Genomic DNA, 17539 nt, shown 5'->3' with positions numbered 1-17539 from the left:
ACTATCACAGAAGGATAAGCTCCGACAACATCCTATCACTGACTATCACACATGAAAAGGCTCTGAGTACATGCTGTCGCTGAATGGCGAGATTGGCCCGTAGCCGAAATCCCTTGCTTACATCGCCACACTTCGTAGCCCTTCGTACATCTTCGGTAATTTAACAATATTCATTAGTCTACTGAATTAACTGATTTACTGCAGAGCAGTATTGGTGTATTACAGCTCTGATGACCCGTGGGCTCTTCATAGTATTTGCTATGCCAAAAGTGAACTTTTATAACTAATATTTAATCAAAACAATTCCGATTTTCGCACCAGAACACTTATGGTTCCCCAACGTATCGATTGCTAAGCTATATCCGTTCTCGAGGTTCGCATACTTCCCCTCACTACAATGATTCACTACCATGCAATAAGGCCCATTCGTCACTACAATCTTCGTGGGAACCAGCTTCCTACTCGGCGTTATCGTATTGTGCAACGCTGCTTAATGCTTAACGCAGCGAACTGGTTATGGTGTCTGCAGATCCCAATTACCATTTAAATCTACGAAAATAAACTACAGTTCAAAACAGGAGGGACCTCACAGCTGGTGTTCAAGTCCTTTCTACACTGCGATTTTATTCTCCTTTTTCTTAGCATAATGATCTTCTCTCATTTGTCAGCCTCGGTCTGGATGAAATTCCCATTTGTTCCTTCTGTGTCAGTCCTTTCTTTTCAAGTGAAATAAATATCTGAAAATATCAATGCATGAGGTTGGAGGACTGGCATACTTGTGTTTAAAAATTGTGTTTAGCCTTTCTGGCATTGGGTGGGTTCCACAATATATTAAGTGTTACATAATTTTACAGGAACAGAGGTCGTTAGTTTAGCAAATTCGTGATTCAGGGAAAACTGAAATATTCCATGAACCGTTGCTGCTAACTATGTAAATGAAGTGTCAAAAAGTTCATCTTGCCGTATTCAGCCTTCCAGGTACAGTCCCCGGTTCGTACCTCCTTAGGACAAATTTGTCTAATGTATGAGGACTTGTAATGATTCCTTAATTTGATAATGTTATGACATTGTTATCGCCGGCCGCAAGCTGTCGTATAACACCAGAATTTGTGCTTATGGAACGAACAGGCAATCCTCCTCCGCTTCCTAATCGTATCTTCCCCAGTATTAATAGGCTCCAGTCCCTTTTTGCGACCCGAAGTAAATGCACAATAAAACTCGTGGATCATAACTGCGAATTTTCTGGAAGCAATAGGAGCCGTTGTTGCTCTAGCTATAGTCTTTCCGCTAATATGTCTGGTTATCGGTGTCATGACAGTTCAGTCAATTAATCACGCACTAGCGCAGTCTTTTAGACGTAACATTCCTCAAAGCCACTTCAAAATATTTTTATGTAGCTCAGTCAGCCAGCGATTGTGTTCTGAATCACAAACAGATGATAGCGTTTCTCAACAAACAGTTATTAATACTTTTGAAAGTTCCCCTGCACTATTTGTCTGTGAATATTTACTAGGATACATGAGATCGGGAGTCTAATAGAAGTATTTTTTATTGAAGTATCATAAAGTTGCAACACTGAAACTCTGATCATCGATTTCGTAGCTACATGTGTAATTATTTGACAACATATATGAAATTGTCTCATTTAGGCACTCGCGTTGAACCATTATTCCTCTAACACATCACAGAAACCTTTTTTGAGCATAAAAATCTCCAAAACCACGTAACGAATTACTTACGTCTCGCTATAGCAAAATTCGGTAAAGTCTGAGATATTATTTTATACTTCGCGCTCTTACTAATCATGGTAGTAACTCGCACCTAGGAATGTTTGTATTTCCTGTAAGATGTCAGTATGAGAATCATCGCTTAAATCTGCAGACTAACCATACGCCTTGTGAAAGTTAACTCTTGGAGTCTTTTGAAACTAAATATTTTTTTTCATTATATCTGTCCGGTTTCTCGAATCTCTACATTACGTCTCTTCGTAACCATCTCCAGTCACTACTAGTCAGATTTTTTTATAGAGGACAACTTTTAAATGGTCTGCTCACTATCTCAGATACAAAGTATAAACAACACTTTTTATTCATTTTATTTCAATTTTAATCGAAGAAATAGCAGGACAATATCTTCTAACTTCGTAGGAGCTCGCTGGCCCCCGGACGGGCTGCAATATCTCCCAGCTACCCCTGACGCAGCGGCGGCTGGAACACCTTCTCGTCCATCATGATGTCTATGATACAGATAAAGCACATACACAAAAGCAATACAACAACTTCAGAAACATTAACAGTGTAATTATAGAAACATATACCAATACTTAACTGGTGGTCGCTCGGCGGAATTTGTATACTTGATGTCCGACGAATGTTCCAAATGAAAAATTTACAGTCTGTTCAAGGCCTAACTATGTCGCCCACAGAAAGTTTTAGTGGCATAGAAATTGTAGAATTGTTTCTTTCGTGTTGAAAAAATAAAAGAAATACTAAACTGCAGCGTAAATTGAAACTTCTCTCTTGAACTACACTGCTTAACAGTTACTGTGGAACAACTCACACTTGCTAAGGAACAGCTAGTTGCTACGGAACAATTGACACTTGCTACGGGACACCCGCCAAATGACAGTAAAAGGAAATGTAGAGGACAGGATGTGTTAACTGCTGCGAAGTCTTTGCTTTCGACAGTTCATGAAGTTCGGTGTTTGACGAAGGTTGTTGTGGAACCGAGCAGTGCGACTGGTTCGGATGGCTCGAAGTCGGTTAAAGTGACACCACTGTCGCCGCAGTAATACGTGTGTCCAAAAGTCATCTCGCGATTAAAAAAAAGGCCGCTGAAGGTGGAAATGTTATGCGAAAGTACGCATGTAGTCCAAGATTGACCACTACACCGCAAGAGGATAGATACGTAGTCCAAGCGGCGAAAAGGAACAGACATGTAAGGCCTGTCCTGGTCACTACAGACCTTGCAACAACTACCAGTAAATACGTCTCTGCCAGAACTATTTCTCGGTGAGTGAATAAGTCTGGTTTGCAAGCTCGGAAGCCTGTTAAATGCACCCCACTTCAACCAAGACATCGTCGAGAAAGAGTTCGTTGGTGTAGGAAGCATGTTGTTTGCGCTCAGCAACAGTCAACAACAGCGGTCCATAGTTATGTTCTCCAGCGAAACCCGCTTCGTTGTGGCAAGTGATTTTGGCCACCAATTACTGAAGAGAGAGGGAGATGGGGAGAACGCGTTACACATCACAGAATGTTCATGAATGTCATGGGTATGACCTAGGCCTTATGGTGTGGGCAGGCATTATGCACAATGGCCGAACACTACTGCATATCTTTGCTCTTGGTATGATTATAGCACAGTGCTAATGCACGGACATCATTACAGATCATATCCGCATGTTTATGGGTGTGCTAGGCCCCTACCTCCTATTCATGGACGACAATGCTGCCCACACAGGACCTCTGATGTGTCGGACACACTGGAAAGTGAAGATACTGAATGTATGGAATGGCAAGCCTACACCCAGCGCCTAAACCCAATAGAGCATGCCTGGGACACCCTTGGCAGACGCGTTTCTCAACGAACACCCCCTCCCTGAACCGCTCAAGAACTGGAGAGCACCTAGAGAGAGGAGTGGGACAATATTCCCCAAGGAGTCCTCAACAAAAAATTCGTGGTAATTCCTATGGGACCAAACTGATGAGGTCATCGGTCCCTAAGCTTACTCACTACTTAATCCAACTTAAACTAACTCACGCAAAGGACAACACACACACATCCGTGCCCGAGGGAGGACTCGAACCTCTGACGGGGGCAGCCGCCCGAAACGTGGCAAGGCGCCTCAAATGATTCAAAGGGCTCTAAGGACTAAGGGACTTAACATCTGAGGTCATCAGTCCCCTAGACTTAGAACTATTTAAACCTAACTAACCGAAGGACATCACACTTATCCATGCCCGAGGCAGGATTCGAACCTGTGACCGTAACAGCAGCGCGGTTCTGGACTTAAGCGCTTAGAACCGCTCGGCCACAACGGCCGGCCAAGGCGCCTGAGACCACGCCGCTACCCCGCGTGGCAGTCCTCAACAGTTTGGTAGCTAGCATGAATAATAGGTGCGAAATGTGCATTAGTGCCGGAGGAGAACGTACCCTTCACTAAGAGTCCGATATCGACCTTTATGTTGAGAGTCGGACCTGTGCCAAACATGAACGTTATTTATGCCTGTCTTCTTGCTTTCCCAAGTGGTAAAATCTGTACCATTTTTCGTTATAAACATACCACTCCACTTCTACTACGTATGTATCGCATTTTATGGCGTTCATCACTGTCTGTGATTATGGTTCAAATGGCTCTGAGCACTATGGGACTTAACATCTTGGGTCATCAGTCCCCTAGAACTTAGAACTACTTAAACCTAACTAACCTAAGGACATCACACACATCCATGCCCGAGGCAGGATTCGAACCTGCGACCGTAGCAGTCCCGCGGTTCCGGACAGCAGCGCCTAGAACCGCACGGCCACCGCGGCCGGCGTCTGTGATTATTCCTGCCCAACACTGTCTCTGTCAAGCAGTATATATACTCTCAATTCAATAACAATATACCAATCTCTCTCTCTCTCTCTCTCTCTCTCTCTCTCTCTCTCTCTCTCTCTCTCTCTCTCTTTACATAACGCCAGCGGAAAATGTCGGAGCACATAAAAGGCGATATGTTCCCCTTTAGAAGACCCAGACAGAAAAGTGGGGAAACAGCTGCCTCAATCCTCATTCTGCCTTCCTCACCAAAAATTTTGGCATACGAACGTATTCACTCTCTTTTAATACAGAACATTCCAAATCATTTTACCGAGTCTCTCTGTATAGCTAAGCTTTCATACTCAGCATCTCCCTCTCACTGCCACTGTCTATACATTTCTCTCTCTATTACTGTCTCCTTTTTTTCCTATTGATTTACAGTATATTCCAGAGTAACTGTCTTTTTTCACACTTACACCGTCTATCTTTCCCACTGCCAATATCTCCACCATAACACGACGGCTCAAAAGTCTGGAGGGTCCAACTTTTTTCCTCCTACACCCAAGTTTTAAAAAATTCGGTCCAAAGTACACCATGCTTGTTAAAGTTCACCGGTCTGGGAGGGTCCAGATACCCCAATCCGATGTACGGTCTCCACTCAGCTGCATTTCTCATCTTCACTGTCTCCTCTCTCTTTTGCTCCCACAGCTTCTGTCTCCATCCATCTCTCTTTCTTTGTTACTACCTGTGTCTCTCACTGACTATCAATATCTCCTCTTCCTTTGGCTCCCACTGCTGTTGTCTTCATTCATCTCTCCTTCCTTTGAATGATGCTCGAAATCATGTACAGCAAGTGAGGCTCGTCAAACGTTTCTTTAATCTGCTTTATTTCTTGCTTGTAGACAAATCTTTTCACAAAAATTTTTACTGTTTTTTTCAAAATTTTTCTTCTTTCAAATTCGATTGAGAGAGCACCAATCGGTTCGTGCATGACAGATATCACAGAGATAAGGGATAAAGTGTTTTGGATAGCCCTTGGCCGAGCGACCACTTGTATGCCTAACGGAAGAACGGGCATACTGTAGCTACCCTACAGTACAGGGTCAGAATTTAAACATTACGCACTACCTTCAGCCCTGGCAAACTGAGCAAATCAGTTGGTTCTTTAGATTAGGTGTGGTCTAGGGTGGACTTACAAAAGCGCCATTTGTTCATGGGCGGCTTCTGAGAAAACCTCGAAAAATTATGATTTTTGGATACCAAGAGTACCATTTGTGGTCATGTCCATTCTATGATTTCTACTCATGGGAAATCGTCTAAATTTCTATCATATATTCTTAAGATTTTCTTGGGGAACCTTGGAAATTTTTCCAATATCCTTTTTCGCTACCGAGATCCAGTAGTTCAAAATTATCATTGCGCCTGATTCCGATCGGAAGGGTAAAAGTAGTTTTAACTGACGTAGTGAACACATGGCAAGGGTCCTGCTGTAATAGTAAGGGTTCTGACTTTACCAATGCATATTTCTCCACAAATAAACCTTTATACGAACATATCTAAAGTGGTACTCCAGTGACAGCAAATGAGATAAAAAGTACCTTAGCATGACAACCAGAAATTATGTAAATCTGGAAAGACTACAAATTCCGTAAGAAATTTCTAATAACATTTTTACTCTTTTCAGATAACAAATCATAAGTCGAACATTTTCAGTTAACTGAGATCTATGAGCAGAGTATTCAAAAAAAGTATAAAGCAACTTATTTTGTGCTAACCTTGTATTATGCATACCTTTTTGTTATTTAAGTGCGTCAAAGTATACAAATGCGTCGAAGAACATAGATTAACTGTCAAAACATTAGTAACCTATAGAATTCGTTTCATACTGGGTTGCCAGAAACAGCCTGAAAAACTTATAACGGGGTTGCAGGGGAAGTTATGCCGAGAAATAATTGTTAAGAAAAAAATTCTATTCGTTATGCCATTTCCGCGTTATTTAGCATTGAAGTAAGCCAATCAGGTTACTGCGCGCGCAAATTCAAGCACTTGTACGCGCTAAAATGCTGGCCCATGAGCTACCATTTGGCAAAATTCCCAGTCAATTAAAATTTGCCTTTCCCGGAAGTGATAAATTCAGCCTAGATAAGTAAAAAGTTCATTTATTCGGTCTGAGGAACACGGGCGAAGAACACGTTTAGCAACACAACCTTTGGAAGGCTGCTTGAATGTGAGCGTTGAGGGCTTGATTGGCTGACTGTAATGCTAAATAGCTCGGAAACATCGCAACGTATCGGACTTTTTTTCTTAGCAATTATTTCTTAGCACAACCTCCCGTGCAACACCCTTACTAGCTTTTCAGACTCTTTCTGACCACCTTGCGTAAGCTACGCACGCTGCTGTTGCAGGGATAAGAAGGGAAGCTCTGTTGGACCACAAAAAGGCGAATATGTTCCCTACAAGAGACTGGTAGAAAAGTGGAAAACCGGCTACCTGAATCATCATTCCGCCTTACTCAATTTCTGGCATGCGAACATATTCGCACGTTTTTGTGCTGAAAGAGCGTAGCAGAGAGACTGACGGTGGAAGAGAGAGGAGACGGTGATGATAGAGAGGAAACGACAGGGAAAGAGAAAGAGAGATGGACGAAGACAACAGCAGTGGAAGCCAAAGAGAGAGGAGACACAGATGGCCAATGAGAGACAGTGGCAGTAACAAAGAAAGAGAGATGGATGGAGATAGAGGCTGTGGGATCAAAAGAGAGAGGAGGCAGTGGGAATAAAAAATGTGAGTGGAGAGAGTGATAGGGAGAAAGCGGCAATGAAAGAGAAGGAGAGGTGAATGAAGACAAATGTTTCTCTAATTTGTTTTATTTCTTACTTTTAGATAAATCTTTTCTAAAAACAATTAACAGTTTTTTGTAAATATATTTTTATTTCGTAATCTAAAGCAGCGCTCAGTCAGTGCTGATTTTCCTACTGCCCGAGTCTTACATTTTGTATATGTTCAGCGCTAAGTACGGAGACGCAGCGGTGTGTCTCTCTAATGTATCACTTGCCACACTCGAAAGGAATTCGATATACACCATGTACACCATGTATTCGGAGACATTTATGTTGTCAAAAAAAAAAAAATTCTTATCTTTGAAGGTGGTAGGAAGATGGTCCCTTTCTTGTTCACAGCTCGGTCTATTCTTGCAGAGGCTGTGCCAACATATCGTAGGAAGGCGATTCTGTGATCTCTTCCTTGGCTTTGTTTCTACGAGGGATTCCCAGAAAGTAATGCACCGCATTATTTTCTCTGCAAAAAACACTGCTACGAATGCGAAACGTTACGTATATATTATATGAAGTCTCCTGAGTGAGCGCGCCAAGTTTCAGTCACTTCCGACAGATAGTGAAATGGCGTCTGTAGGTGACGTACATTACAAGCAACGTGCAGTCATTGAATTTCTCACTGCAGGGAAAGAAACTGTGGGGAATATTCACAAACGCTTGTGCAAAGTCTATGGAGCATCTGCTGTGGATAGAAGTACAGTTAGTCGCTGGGTCATCAGAAGGCGGTTCGACGGAGCTCCACGATTTGCAGCGCTCGGGGAGACCATCCACGGCTGTCACACCTGACATGTTGCAGCGAGCAGTGGTTGTCATTCGCTGCATCTGTCAATTAGCAAAGGAAGTTCACACAGTGAAGCACTGGCTTCGCCACGAGGACAAGGATTGGTACCGACGGGGCATACACGCCCTTCTTTCGCGCTGGAGGATGGCCGTAGAACGGGATGAGAATTAGGTGGAAAAATAGGCTGCGTAGATAAAATACCATTCTCTCGTGTGTGTAATTCTCATTATGTTCAATAAACGACTGTTGAACAGAGAAACAGATTGTTGAACAGAGAAATTACTACCTGACTGGAACACGGCTCTGATCCATCCCCTTCACAAAAAAGGAGATGTTGCTGATCTGAACAACTACTGTGGAATTTCTCTTGCACCGGTAACATACAAGATTCTCTCCAAGGCATTACTAACACGGGCAGAAGATCAACTGGACAGTCAACTGGGACAATATCAGGGAGGCTTCAGGAAGCTCAGTTCCTTTGCTGAACAGATCCTCAACCTTACAACGGTACTGGCATACTTCAAAATGAGAAACCACAAAGTGGTTGTCACCTTTATTGATTTCAAGAAGGCCTACCACTCTGTTGATAAAGAAACACTTAACAAAATATTCCAGAAAATAGGACTAGACAACAAAACCCGCAGACGCATTCTAGAAACCTTGACAAACACCCATTCTATGGTCAAATTATAGGTGAGATCTCAAAAAGCTTCGAGACAAAAACTGGAGTGAGAGAAGGGGATGGACGCTCCCCTTTTCTTTTCTACTGTGTCCTCGGAAAGGTTGTGAGAGAATGGCGCAAAGAACTGACCAATTTGGGTGTCCAGAGTGGTGTTTACCTGGGCCATAAGAACGGACTGTTTGTAGATTGCCTGGCTTTTTCAGGCGACATGGCAGTGATTGCTGATTCTCTTGAAATGGCAACAATGCAGGTAAACTGCCTCAGAAAACAGGCAGCCAAAGTGGTTCTTTAAGTGTCGCTGGAGAAAACAGAGTTCTTCACTAACATCAATGAAGCTAACAAAGAGATGTTACAAGACGAGGACTGAGAAATTTATCTCGGCGAATGGATTGCACCCAACTTATCAGAAAAAACGTCATTACTCATGAGAGTCAACAGGTTGGAACTAGCCTATCGACTGACTATGAACACCTACAACAAGAAATGCCTGTCACGCAACCTGAAACTGAAGCACTACTCGTCAGTCATACGACCAGAAGCCCTGACTGCCATGGAAAGTCTTTCTATGAACTGGAGAGGTCTGATGAAGAAATTGGAAGTCAGAGAGAGGAGATTCCTCGGGAAGATTCTGGCCTGGTAGAAGAAGCTGGGGAATTCAGAGGGCGTCGTAACTCGGAGCTCTACGAACATATCGAGGGGCTCTCTGACTGTGCAAGAAAAAGAAGGGTACCTTTCTAAAGCCATGTTGCAAGATTGCCTCCAAACAGATTAACCAACCGTCTGTTCACTTTCTGCCAAAACAAGAAGTTTCGCACCACTTGGCTGACAGAAACCGAGAAGAACATTAAAGAACTGGATATATCTGATCTCTAGAACAGACAGTCTGTGAGACACACACTGAAGGAAGTCCGAGGATTTCAGGAAAAGCCCTGAATAAAAGGTACCCCCTGGATAGAAGAAAGGAAGGAGTTACACCGATAGAGGATGCGACAGTACTGGGCAAAGATCAAAGCCCATCAGTTGAACAAGCGTGGTCCAAAGTTGGCCCATTCGAAACAAGAAGAAGAACGGACTGTCAAAGAAAAAAATTCAGTGCATTATTTTCTGGGCAACCCTCGTATATGTTGGTGCCCTCAGCTATCTTACGTCTTATAGCCACTGGAAGCAAAGATATTTTCTAGAGGATCCCTTTCCTTTGGTTGGTTGTCCTCGTCACATACAGTATTCGTCCTGTGTCTCAACAACGTAAGATAAGTAATTCATTGTTCTGAGTGATGGCAGGTCGTGGCTGGGAAGTATAGGTTCGTATGAATGAGTTTTCTGTACACATAGCAGAATATCATCAGGTTTCTCCTATATCTGTACATGTCTTGTCAATGTTTATGGTGAAACTGATCTTTTTTTAAATGTTGTTTAGGTGGTCGAGGAATTCGTCGAGAGAGTTTCCTTTATATTGCCATACCACCTGGCTACATCACTACACCGCGACAACCTTCATTTCCACAACTGTTGTTCCATATAGCAGAGGTCATCGTTTCTTGGTACATCGTAACTGCTACATAACAATCTGTTTTGTTTCATACCTTTCCAGACTGTATAAGCAATGGCATTACTACGGGTTACAGTGTCGCAATCGCCTCCCCCTCTCCCATCTTCCCCCATGATGACCCCAAAACAATTGCAAAATTCATCAAGTGAGGTGTCAGAGGGCAAAGGATACAATTATGAAGGACCAGGATTCAAATTCCCATCCAGATTTAGGTTATCTGTAGTTGCCATAAACTATTTAAGGAAATTACTGGCTTGGTTCACATGAAAAAGGGCCGTTTTTGGTCAGTCAGAGCTTACGCTGAATTTCCAAGGACCACATCGGCGGAGTCATACAATAATTCAAATTTTACACCTCGTTGAGAGTACATCACGTTTTCCCATATCGTAGTACGAAACTGAAATTTTATTATCATCAGTTTTCTGCTACGTTCGCGGATAATTTTCATCTCTATTTCAGGCAGCCTATCGCGTCATTCCTGATGCTGCAATATGTACTACAATCAAGAACGTCGTCTAGGTTCTGAAATATCTTCCTCTGTCGTTTCCTTTTCCCTTACACATCCCTTTTGCTTTTGTAAGACTTTCCTTCTATGTTAATATATAAGCTATCCAGTTTCTACTCCTTCGGTTTATTACACTCAGTAATTGTCATTACTGAGACACTCTTCTGAGACCTTCTGAATTTTGACTCTATCGATCTAACGTATTCTTTCCATCCTTTCTCTCCATCGCACTTTATTTCCATCCTTTTGAAAAAGTTGGATAGCTAGGTGGAAGAATGAATGAAGTATGTCACTTGCTTTTTTTCTGCAGCTGATTCTACGAAGTCTTATCTCCGCCCATTGATACTTTCGGAAGAAACAATGAAACGTGTCACTTGCGTTTTTTCTACTAAGTCTTATTTCCGTCCATTGATAGTTTCTACACAGAGATAATGAAAACAGTTACCTTAATAAAAAGACCGCTGTCAAGTTATATGACTGATCCCAGTACACGAACCAGAGAAAAAGTGTCATAGGTGAGGCTTGTCATCCCAGACGTTGTTTTGGGACATCATGGACGCGCACCGAATGCGAACAATAAGAGATACTGACTGGCAAATGGAGACTTTCAGCGCACTAACGGCTGAGACCATAACTCCTACAGACAAGTAAGCGCAAGAGCACTGCATCTGCGAGGCGAAATTAAGAGCGGCAGTGAACCCATCCCGCGAGGTCTTTCTAAAGGTGGATTCACACTGGGCATCAACGGAACAGGAGCCGACATCACTGTCAAACGGTGGTGTGTTGGCACAAGACAGAACATAAACACATCACTTAGCTTAGCCCAGTATCAATTGGTGAATGTGGGGTTATGAGATATCATCCAAGATAGAAGATGTGGGAATATAGTATCAGGATAAAGGCACATAAGGTTTATTAGTGACCAAAGAAAAATTCAAAACGGATGTCCCTGACAAAGTTTGAGAGGTAAACAGCTGTGAAATACAGCAACAGGAAAAGCGTTTTACAGGGTTTCATCTTACTTTCAGTGTTTAAAAAATTTATAGAACGTGTGGACCCCTATTACTGGAAAATAACGGGAAAGGTGTCGTCCAGACATTTGAAATCACCGTTACTTCTAGACAAAATGATACAAACACTTTGAATAAAGTTTACAAGGCAATACTTTGACCCTTTTGCCATATTCATTGATGTTTAAGTTTTTGTGATTCCTAAGAACGAAATTGGTATCCCGAGAGAATGTGAAGAAGACTTGCAGGATCTGTTGAATGGAATGATCAGTCTATTGAGTACAGAATATGGATTGAGAGTAAACCGGAAAAAGACAAATGTAATGAGCAATAGCAGCAACGAGATTAATGGGAACCTTAACATTAAAGTTAGCGGTCACGGAGTTGATGAACTTATGGAATTCTGCTACTTTGGAAGCAAAATAACCCCTTGACGGATGGATCAAGGAGAATATAAAAACTAGACTAGCACTGGCAAAGAGAAGTCAGCCAGTATGAAACATAGGGCTTAATTTGAGGAAGAAATTTCTAAGAATGTACGGTTGGAGCACAGCATTGTACGGCAGTGAATACTGGAAGAGAAGAGAACTGAAGCGTTTGAAATGTGATGCTACAGAAGAATGTCGAAAATTAGGCTGGCTGATGAAGAAAGGAATGATGAGGTTATTCCAAAAGGAACGAACATACAGAAACGCTGATAAGAGAAGGGACAGAATGATACGACATATATTACAACATCAGGAATGGTACTGGAGGGAGCTTTAGAGGGTAAGAACTGTAAGGGAAGACAGGGATCTGAATACATCCGATTGAGGACGCAAGATGCGAGCGCTACTCTGAGATGAAGAGGATAGCAAAGGAGAGGACTCGTGGCAGCATCAAACAAATCAGAAGAGTGACAACTAAACAGAAGTGTAAGCTTTATGTTTGACCATACATTAGTAAACGTAATCTGTCTGTCAGTTTTGGATATGTAGTTGGGTTGTTTTGGGGGAAGAGACCAAACTACAAGGTCATCGGTCTCATCGGATTAGGGAAGGACGTGGAAGGAAATCGGCCGTGCCCTTTAAAAGGAACCATCCCAGCATTTGCCTGGAGCGATTTAGGGAAATCACGGAAAACCTAAATCAGTGTGGCCAGACGTGGGATTGAACCGCCGTCCTCCCGAATACGAGTTCGGTGTGCTAACCACTGCGCCACCTCCCTCGTTTTGGATATTTGGCCTCTTTTGTAAAAGAACGCTCATGGAGAAAATGTGAAAATAGTCATGAAAGATTTGCAATGTGTTACAAAAACACGTCAGACAATAAAATAAAAACCATAAAGAAGCAAGAGCACAAATCTGATTACTATATCGTAATTGAATGTTTTGAGAATAGGCTAAATTATGGTGTCAGTAGATGATGCAACCTTCGCACCCGCTCCCCCCCCCCCCCCCCTGCCCCACCAACGTCAATGACAGTACTTTCCTCTCAAAGTGCACGTGCACGAGAAAGACAGGCTACAGTGCACGCGTCAGAGTATGTGACACAGGTCTTACGAGTGGTAGCAGCCGTCTCCGGCGCGTTTAATTATTATCGACTCCGTGTTTAAATGCATGCAAACTTTCGACAGTAATGACAACGTTAAAATGTATAGTGGGTATATTTTCATTGCCATGTTGATTTCCCGTGGGCTCTGCAAGGAGCCGAGCGTTTGCGAAACATGGTGGGCAAGCCCACTAATGTGACGTCACCAGTCCGTTGCGAGGCCTGTAATTCTCGTAAGCCCCATTTTCTCCCTTCACATCCCATGGCATCACCTCCCAACCTCTTCCGCCATCTCTAATGCATTGCAGGATATCGAGACATTCTGTTCCATGAAATCAAGTGTGAATAAACCTTAAAGAAACAGCACAGAACATTTATACACCACAACTTCGCATCCTACGCACAGCCGAGTGTACTCATATGGCCACACAAACTGTGCAGACGCTTTGTCGTTAGGTGAGGTAACTTCGATAACTTCGCTAGCTACGCCAGGTTTATTTGTCCTGCAATGAAGCATGTTGTTGTTGTTGTGGTCTTCAGACCTGAGACTGGTTTGATGCAACTCTCCATGCTACTCTATCCTGTGCAATCTTCTTAATCTCCCAGTACCTACTGCGGCCTGCATCCTTCTGAATCTGCTTAGTGTATTCATCTCTTGGTCTCCCTCTACGATTTTTACTCTCCACGCTGCCCTCCAATACTAAATTGGTGATTCCTCGATGTCTCAGAACATGTCCTACCAACTGATCCCTCCTTCTAGTCAAATTGTGCCACAAGCTCCTCTTCTCCCCAATTCTATTCAATACCTCCTCATTAGTTATGTGATCTACCCATCTAATCTTCAGCATTCTTCTGTAGCACCACATTTCGAAAGCTTCTATTCTCTTCTTGTCTAAACTATTTATGGTCCACGTTTCACTTCCATACATGGCTACACTCCATACAAATACTTTCAGAAACGACTGCCTGACATTTAAATCCATACTCGATGTTAACAAATTTTCTTCTTCAGAAACGCTTTCCTTGCCATTGCCATTCTACATTTTATATCGTCTCTACTTCGACCATCATCAGTTATTTTGCTCCCCAAATAGCAAAACTCCTTTACTACTTTAAGTGTCTCATTTCCTAATCTAATTCCCTCAGCGTCACCCGACTTAATTCGACTACATTCCATTATCCTCGTTTTGCTTTTGTTGATGTTCATCTTCTACCCTCCTTTCAAGACACTGTCCATTCCGTTCAACTGCTCTTGCAAGTCCTTTGCTGTCTCTGACAGAATTACAATGTCATCGGCAAACCTCAAAGTTTTTATTTCTTCCCCATGGATTTTAATGTCAATATACAGATTGAATAAAATGGGGGATAGGTTACAACCCTGTCTCACGCCCTTCCCAACCACTGCTTCCCTTTCATACCCCTCAACTCTTATGACTGCCATCTGATTTCTGTACAAATTGTAAAAAGCCTTTCACTTCCTGTATTTTACCCCTGCCCCCTTCAGAATTTGAAAGAGAGTATTCCAGTCAACATTGTCGAAAGCTTTCTCTAAGTATACAAATACTAGAAACGTAGGATTGCCTTTCCTTAATCTTTCTTCTAAGATAAGTCGTAGGGTCAGTATTGCCTCACGCGTTCCAACATTTCTGCGGAATCCAAACTGATCTTCCCCCAGGTCGGCTTCTATCAGTTTTTCCATTCGTCTGTAAAGAATTCGCGTTAGTATTTTGCAGCTGTGACTTATTAAACTGATAGTTCGGTAATTTTCACATCTGTCAACACCTGCTTTCGTTGGGATTGGAATTATACCGCAGCCAAATGCATACCACTCGGATCTGCAACGCTCTAGTAGGCGCGGTGCTGAGACTGTGTCGTTTGGATGCGCGCAGTGGGCAGTCCCGACCGCGTGAGCTCGCGGCGCGACCTGGAGGAGGAGACGGCGCGCGCACTGCTGCGCTGCTACCAGCAGCTGGACGTGGCGCTGGCCGCGCGCAGGCACCTGCCGCCGCAGCGCTTCCAGCAGCTGAGCCGGCGCCAGACGCGCCGCGACCACTGCCTCCTCGACGTCATCTGGCCAGCCGCGCGCCGCGACGCCGCCGTCACGGCCGCCGCCGCCGCCGGGAACGGCCCACCTGCCGACCCCGACCAGCTGGACGAAGCCGTCTACCTGTGCGGTGGCGCGCTCGCTCCGGACGCCGAGTCTTACGCCGTGTTCGCGGAGCTGATGGTACCCCTCGCGTGCGAACTCCACGTGTTGGCCGGACCTCACCAGGTGCCCGCAGACCATCCCCCTTCTTCGTTCCGTAGCGACCGAGACCTCCGAGAGGGAGACGACGCCCTACTCGCGCTCCCGGACGTCGACTCTTCCGGCAAGTGCGTGCGAGACTGCACCGGGGAGGTCTGTCGAAACCTGGACGGGTTGCCCCTGCCTCTCGGTATGACGCTGTCGGAGCTGGAAATGGTCGAGCGTAAATTTCTGAACGAGCTGGAGGGCGGTGCCCTCGAGGGAGGCGACGTTTCGGACGGCGTATACGTCACTCTCCAAGACGTGCTCGACGGGAGGGGCGATCTCCTGGCACGGCTCCGCGCCGAGGGATTGGCTATTCCGTTGCCGCCGGCGCAGAGTGTGGGCTCCGCCAGCCTGATCAACGGACCGCACTGGCCGCACGGGCGCGGCGTCTTCCTCAGTGCCGACGGCGAGGCCGCCGTCTGGCTGAACGTGCAGGAGCACCTGCGGGTGGTGGTGCGTGCGCGCAGGCCGGCCGACTGCGTGGCGCGGCTCGAGCGCGCGCTCGCGCGGCTCTCCGCAGCCGCGTCCGACGGCTTCGCGCGCGACCGCCGGCTGGGGTTCGTGGTGGCGCGGCCGTGCGCGCTCGGCTGCGCGCTGACTCTGACCGCCCGCGCGCGCCTCCCGCGGCTGTCGCGCGACCAGCGCGCGCTGCGCCGGCTGTGCGCGGCGCGCGGCCTGCGCGTGGGGACCGCCGGGCCGGCCCACGCGCCACCACTGTTGCTGCTCTCCGCACGTCGCCTACTCGGCGTCGACGAGAGCACCGCTGCCGAGGAGTTCTGCACGGCGGTCGCCAACGTCGTCCAACTGGAGCAGACGGCGGCCGCTTCGGAAGGTTTCTTTGGTGGCATATTTAAGAAAAAGTGACGCTGATCCTTACAAGTATATGTTGTGATGATCACTTGTGCAGCACCTGCCCACACGGTATTGCAGTTTTCGCCGTATAAAATATAATTAACATCCTTGTTTCTACTGTCGTCGTATTTTACTAATTATCTTTCCACTTCTCTGTGCAGTCGTCAGTCTGCTGGCCACCGACGCCAAGGAAAGAAAAGCGATAAGAGAAACACTGATCTACACATTTCCATTATTTACTTTCTAGAAATTTCATCTCTTACGATCTAAATTTCCGAAAGGCATTATAAACATTCCCCTTTGGCTGTTTACTTTATTTAATTTCTCGTGATTGATTCCCAAATGCTGTATGTATCAGCACGTCCTGATGTAAGGGGTGATCAAAGAGTTTCCATTCGAGGGCCACGCTAACCCCTTACCTTCATGTCGGTGCTTATACACCGTGATTCAAAAGTAACTGTACACACTTTCTGGGTGCAATGTATGCATCCAAAATAAGAATAAAATGTTAAATACAGTTTTGTCTGAAACTGCTTTATTTCCGAGTTATGATTCATAATGTCATTTGTGGTTGACACTACATCATGGGCAACTACAGACTTATTTCGTGTTGTGTTCACCTGCATATTAACTAATATTGCTTTGAGCCTGGCCGGTTAGCCGAGCAGTCTAATGCACAGCTTTCTGGAGTGGGAAGGAGTGCCTGGGCGCCAGTACGAATCCGCCTGGCGGACTTGTGTCGAGGTCCGGTGGGCCGGCCGGTCTGTGGATGGTTTTTAGGCAGTTTTCCATCTGCCTCAGTGAATTCGGGCTGGTTCCCCTTATTCCGCCTCAGCTACGCTATGTCGGCGATTGCTGTGCAAACAAGTTCTCCACGTGCACGTACACCACCATTACTCTACCACGCAAACATAGGGGTTACACTCGTCTGGTGTGAGACATTCCCTAGGGGGGTCCACCGAGGTCTGAAGCGCACAATAATCCTGGG

At 44.9% G+C, this 17539-nt stretch overlaps 1 protein-coding gene across 1 annotated transcript in view; it reads left to right on the top strand.

The window, feature by feature from the left end:
- LOC126474660 (uncharacterized) overlaps nt 1–16563 on the top strand; it is a 421515-nt gene extending 404952 nt beyond the window's left edge. Inside the window, exon 15 of the mRNA XM_050102139.1 lies at nt 15299–16563. Coding sequence (XP_049958096.1) covers nt 15299–16563 — 1265 coding nt within the window. The remainder of the gene's footprint in view (nt 1–15298) is intronic.
- The last annotated feature ends 976 nt before the right edge of the window (nt 16564–17539 follow it).

The sequence above is a fragment of the Schistocerca serialis genome, chromosome 4 (genome assembly GCF_023864345.2).
Source record: "Schistocerca serialis cubense isolate TAMUIC-IGC-003099 chromosome 4, iqSchSeri2.2, whole genome shotgun sequence".
In the NCBI taxonomy this organism is placed as follows: Eukaryota; Metazoa; Arthropoda; class Insecta; order Orthoptera; family Acrididae; genus Schistocerca; species Schistocerca serialis.
This window is presented reverse-complemented; position numbering and strand designations above follow the sequence as displayed.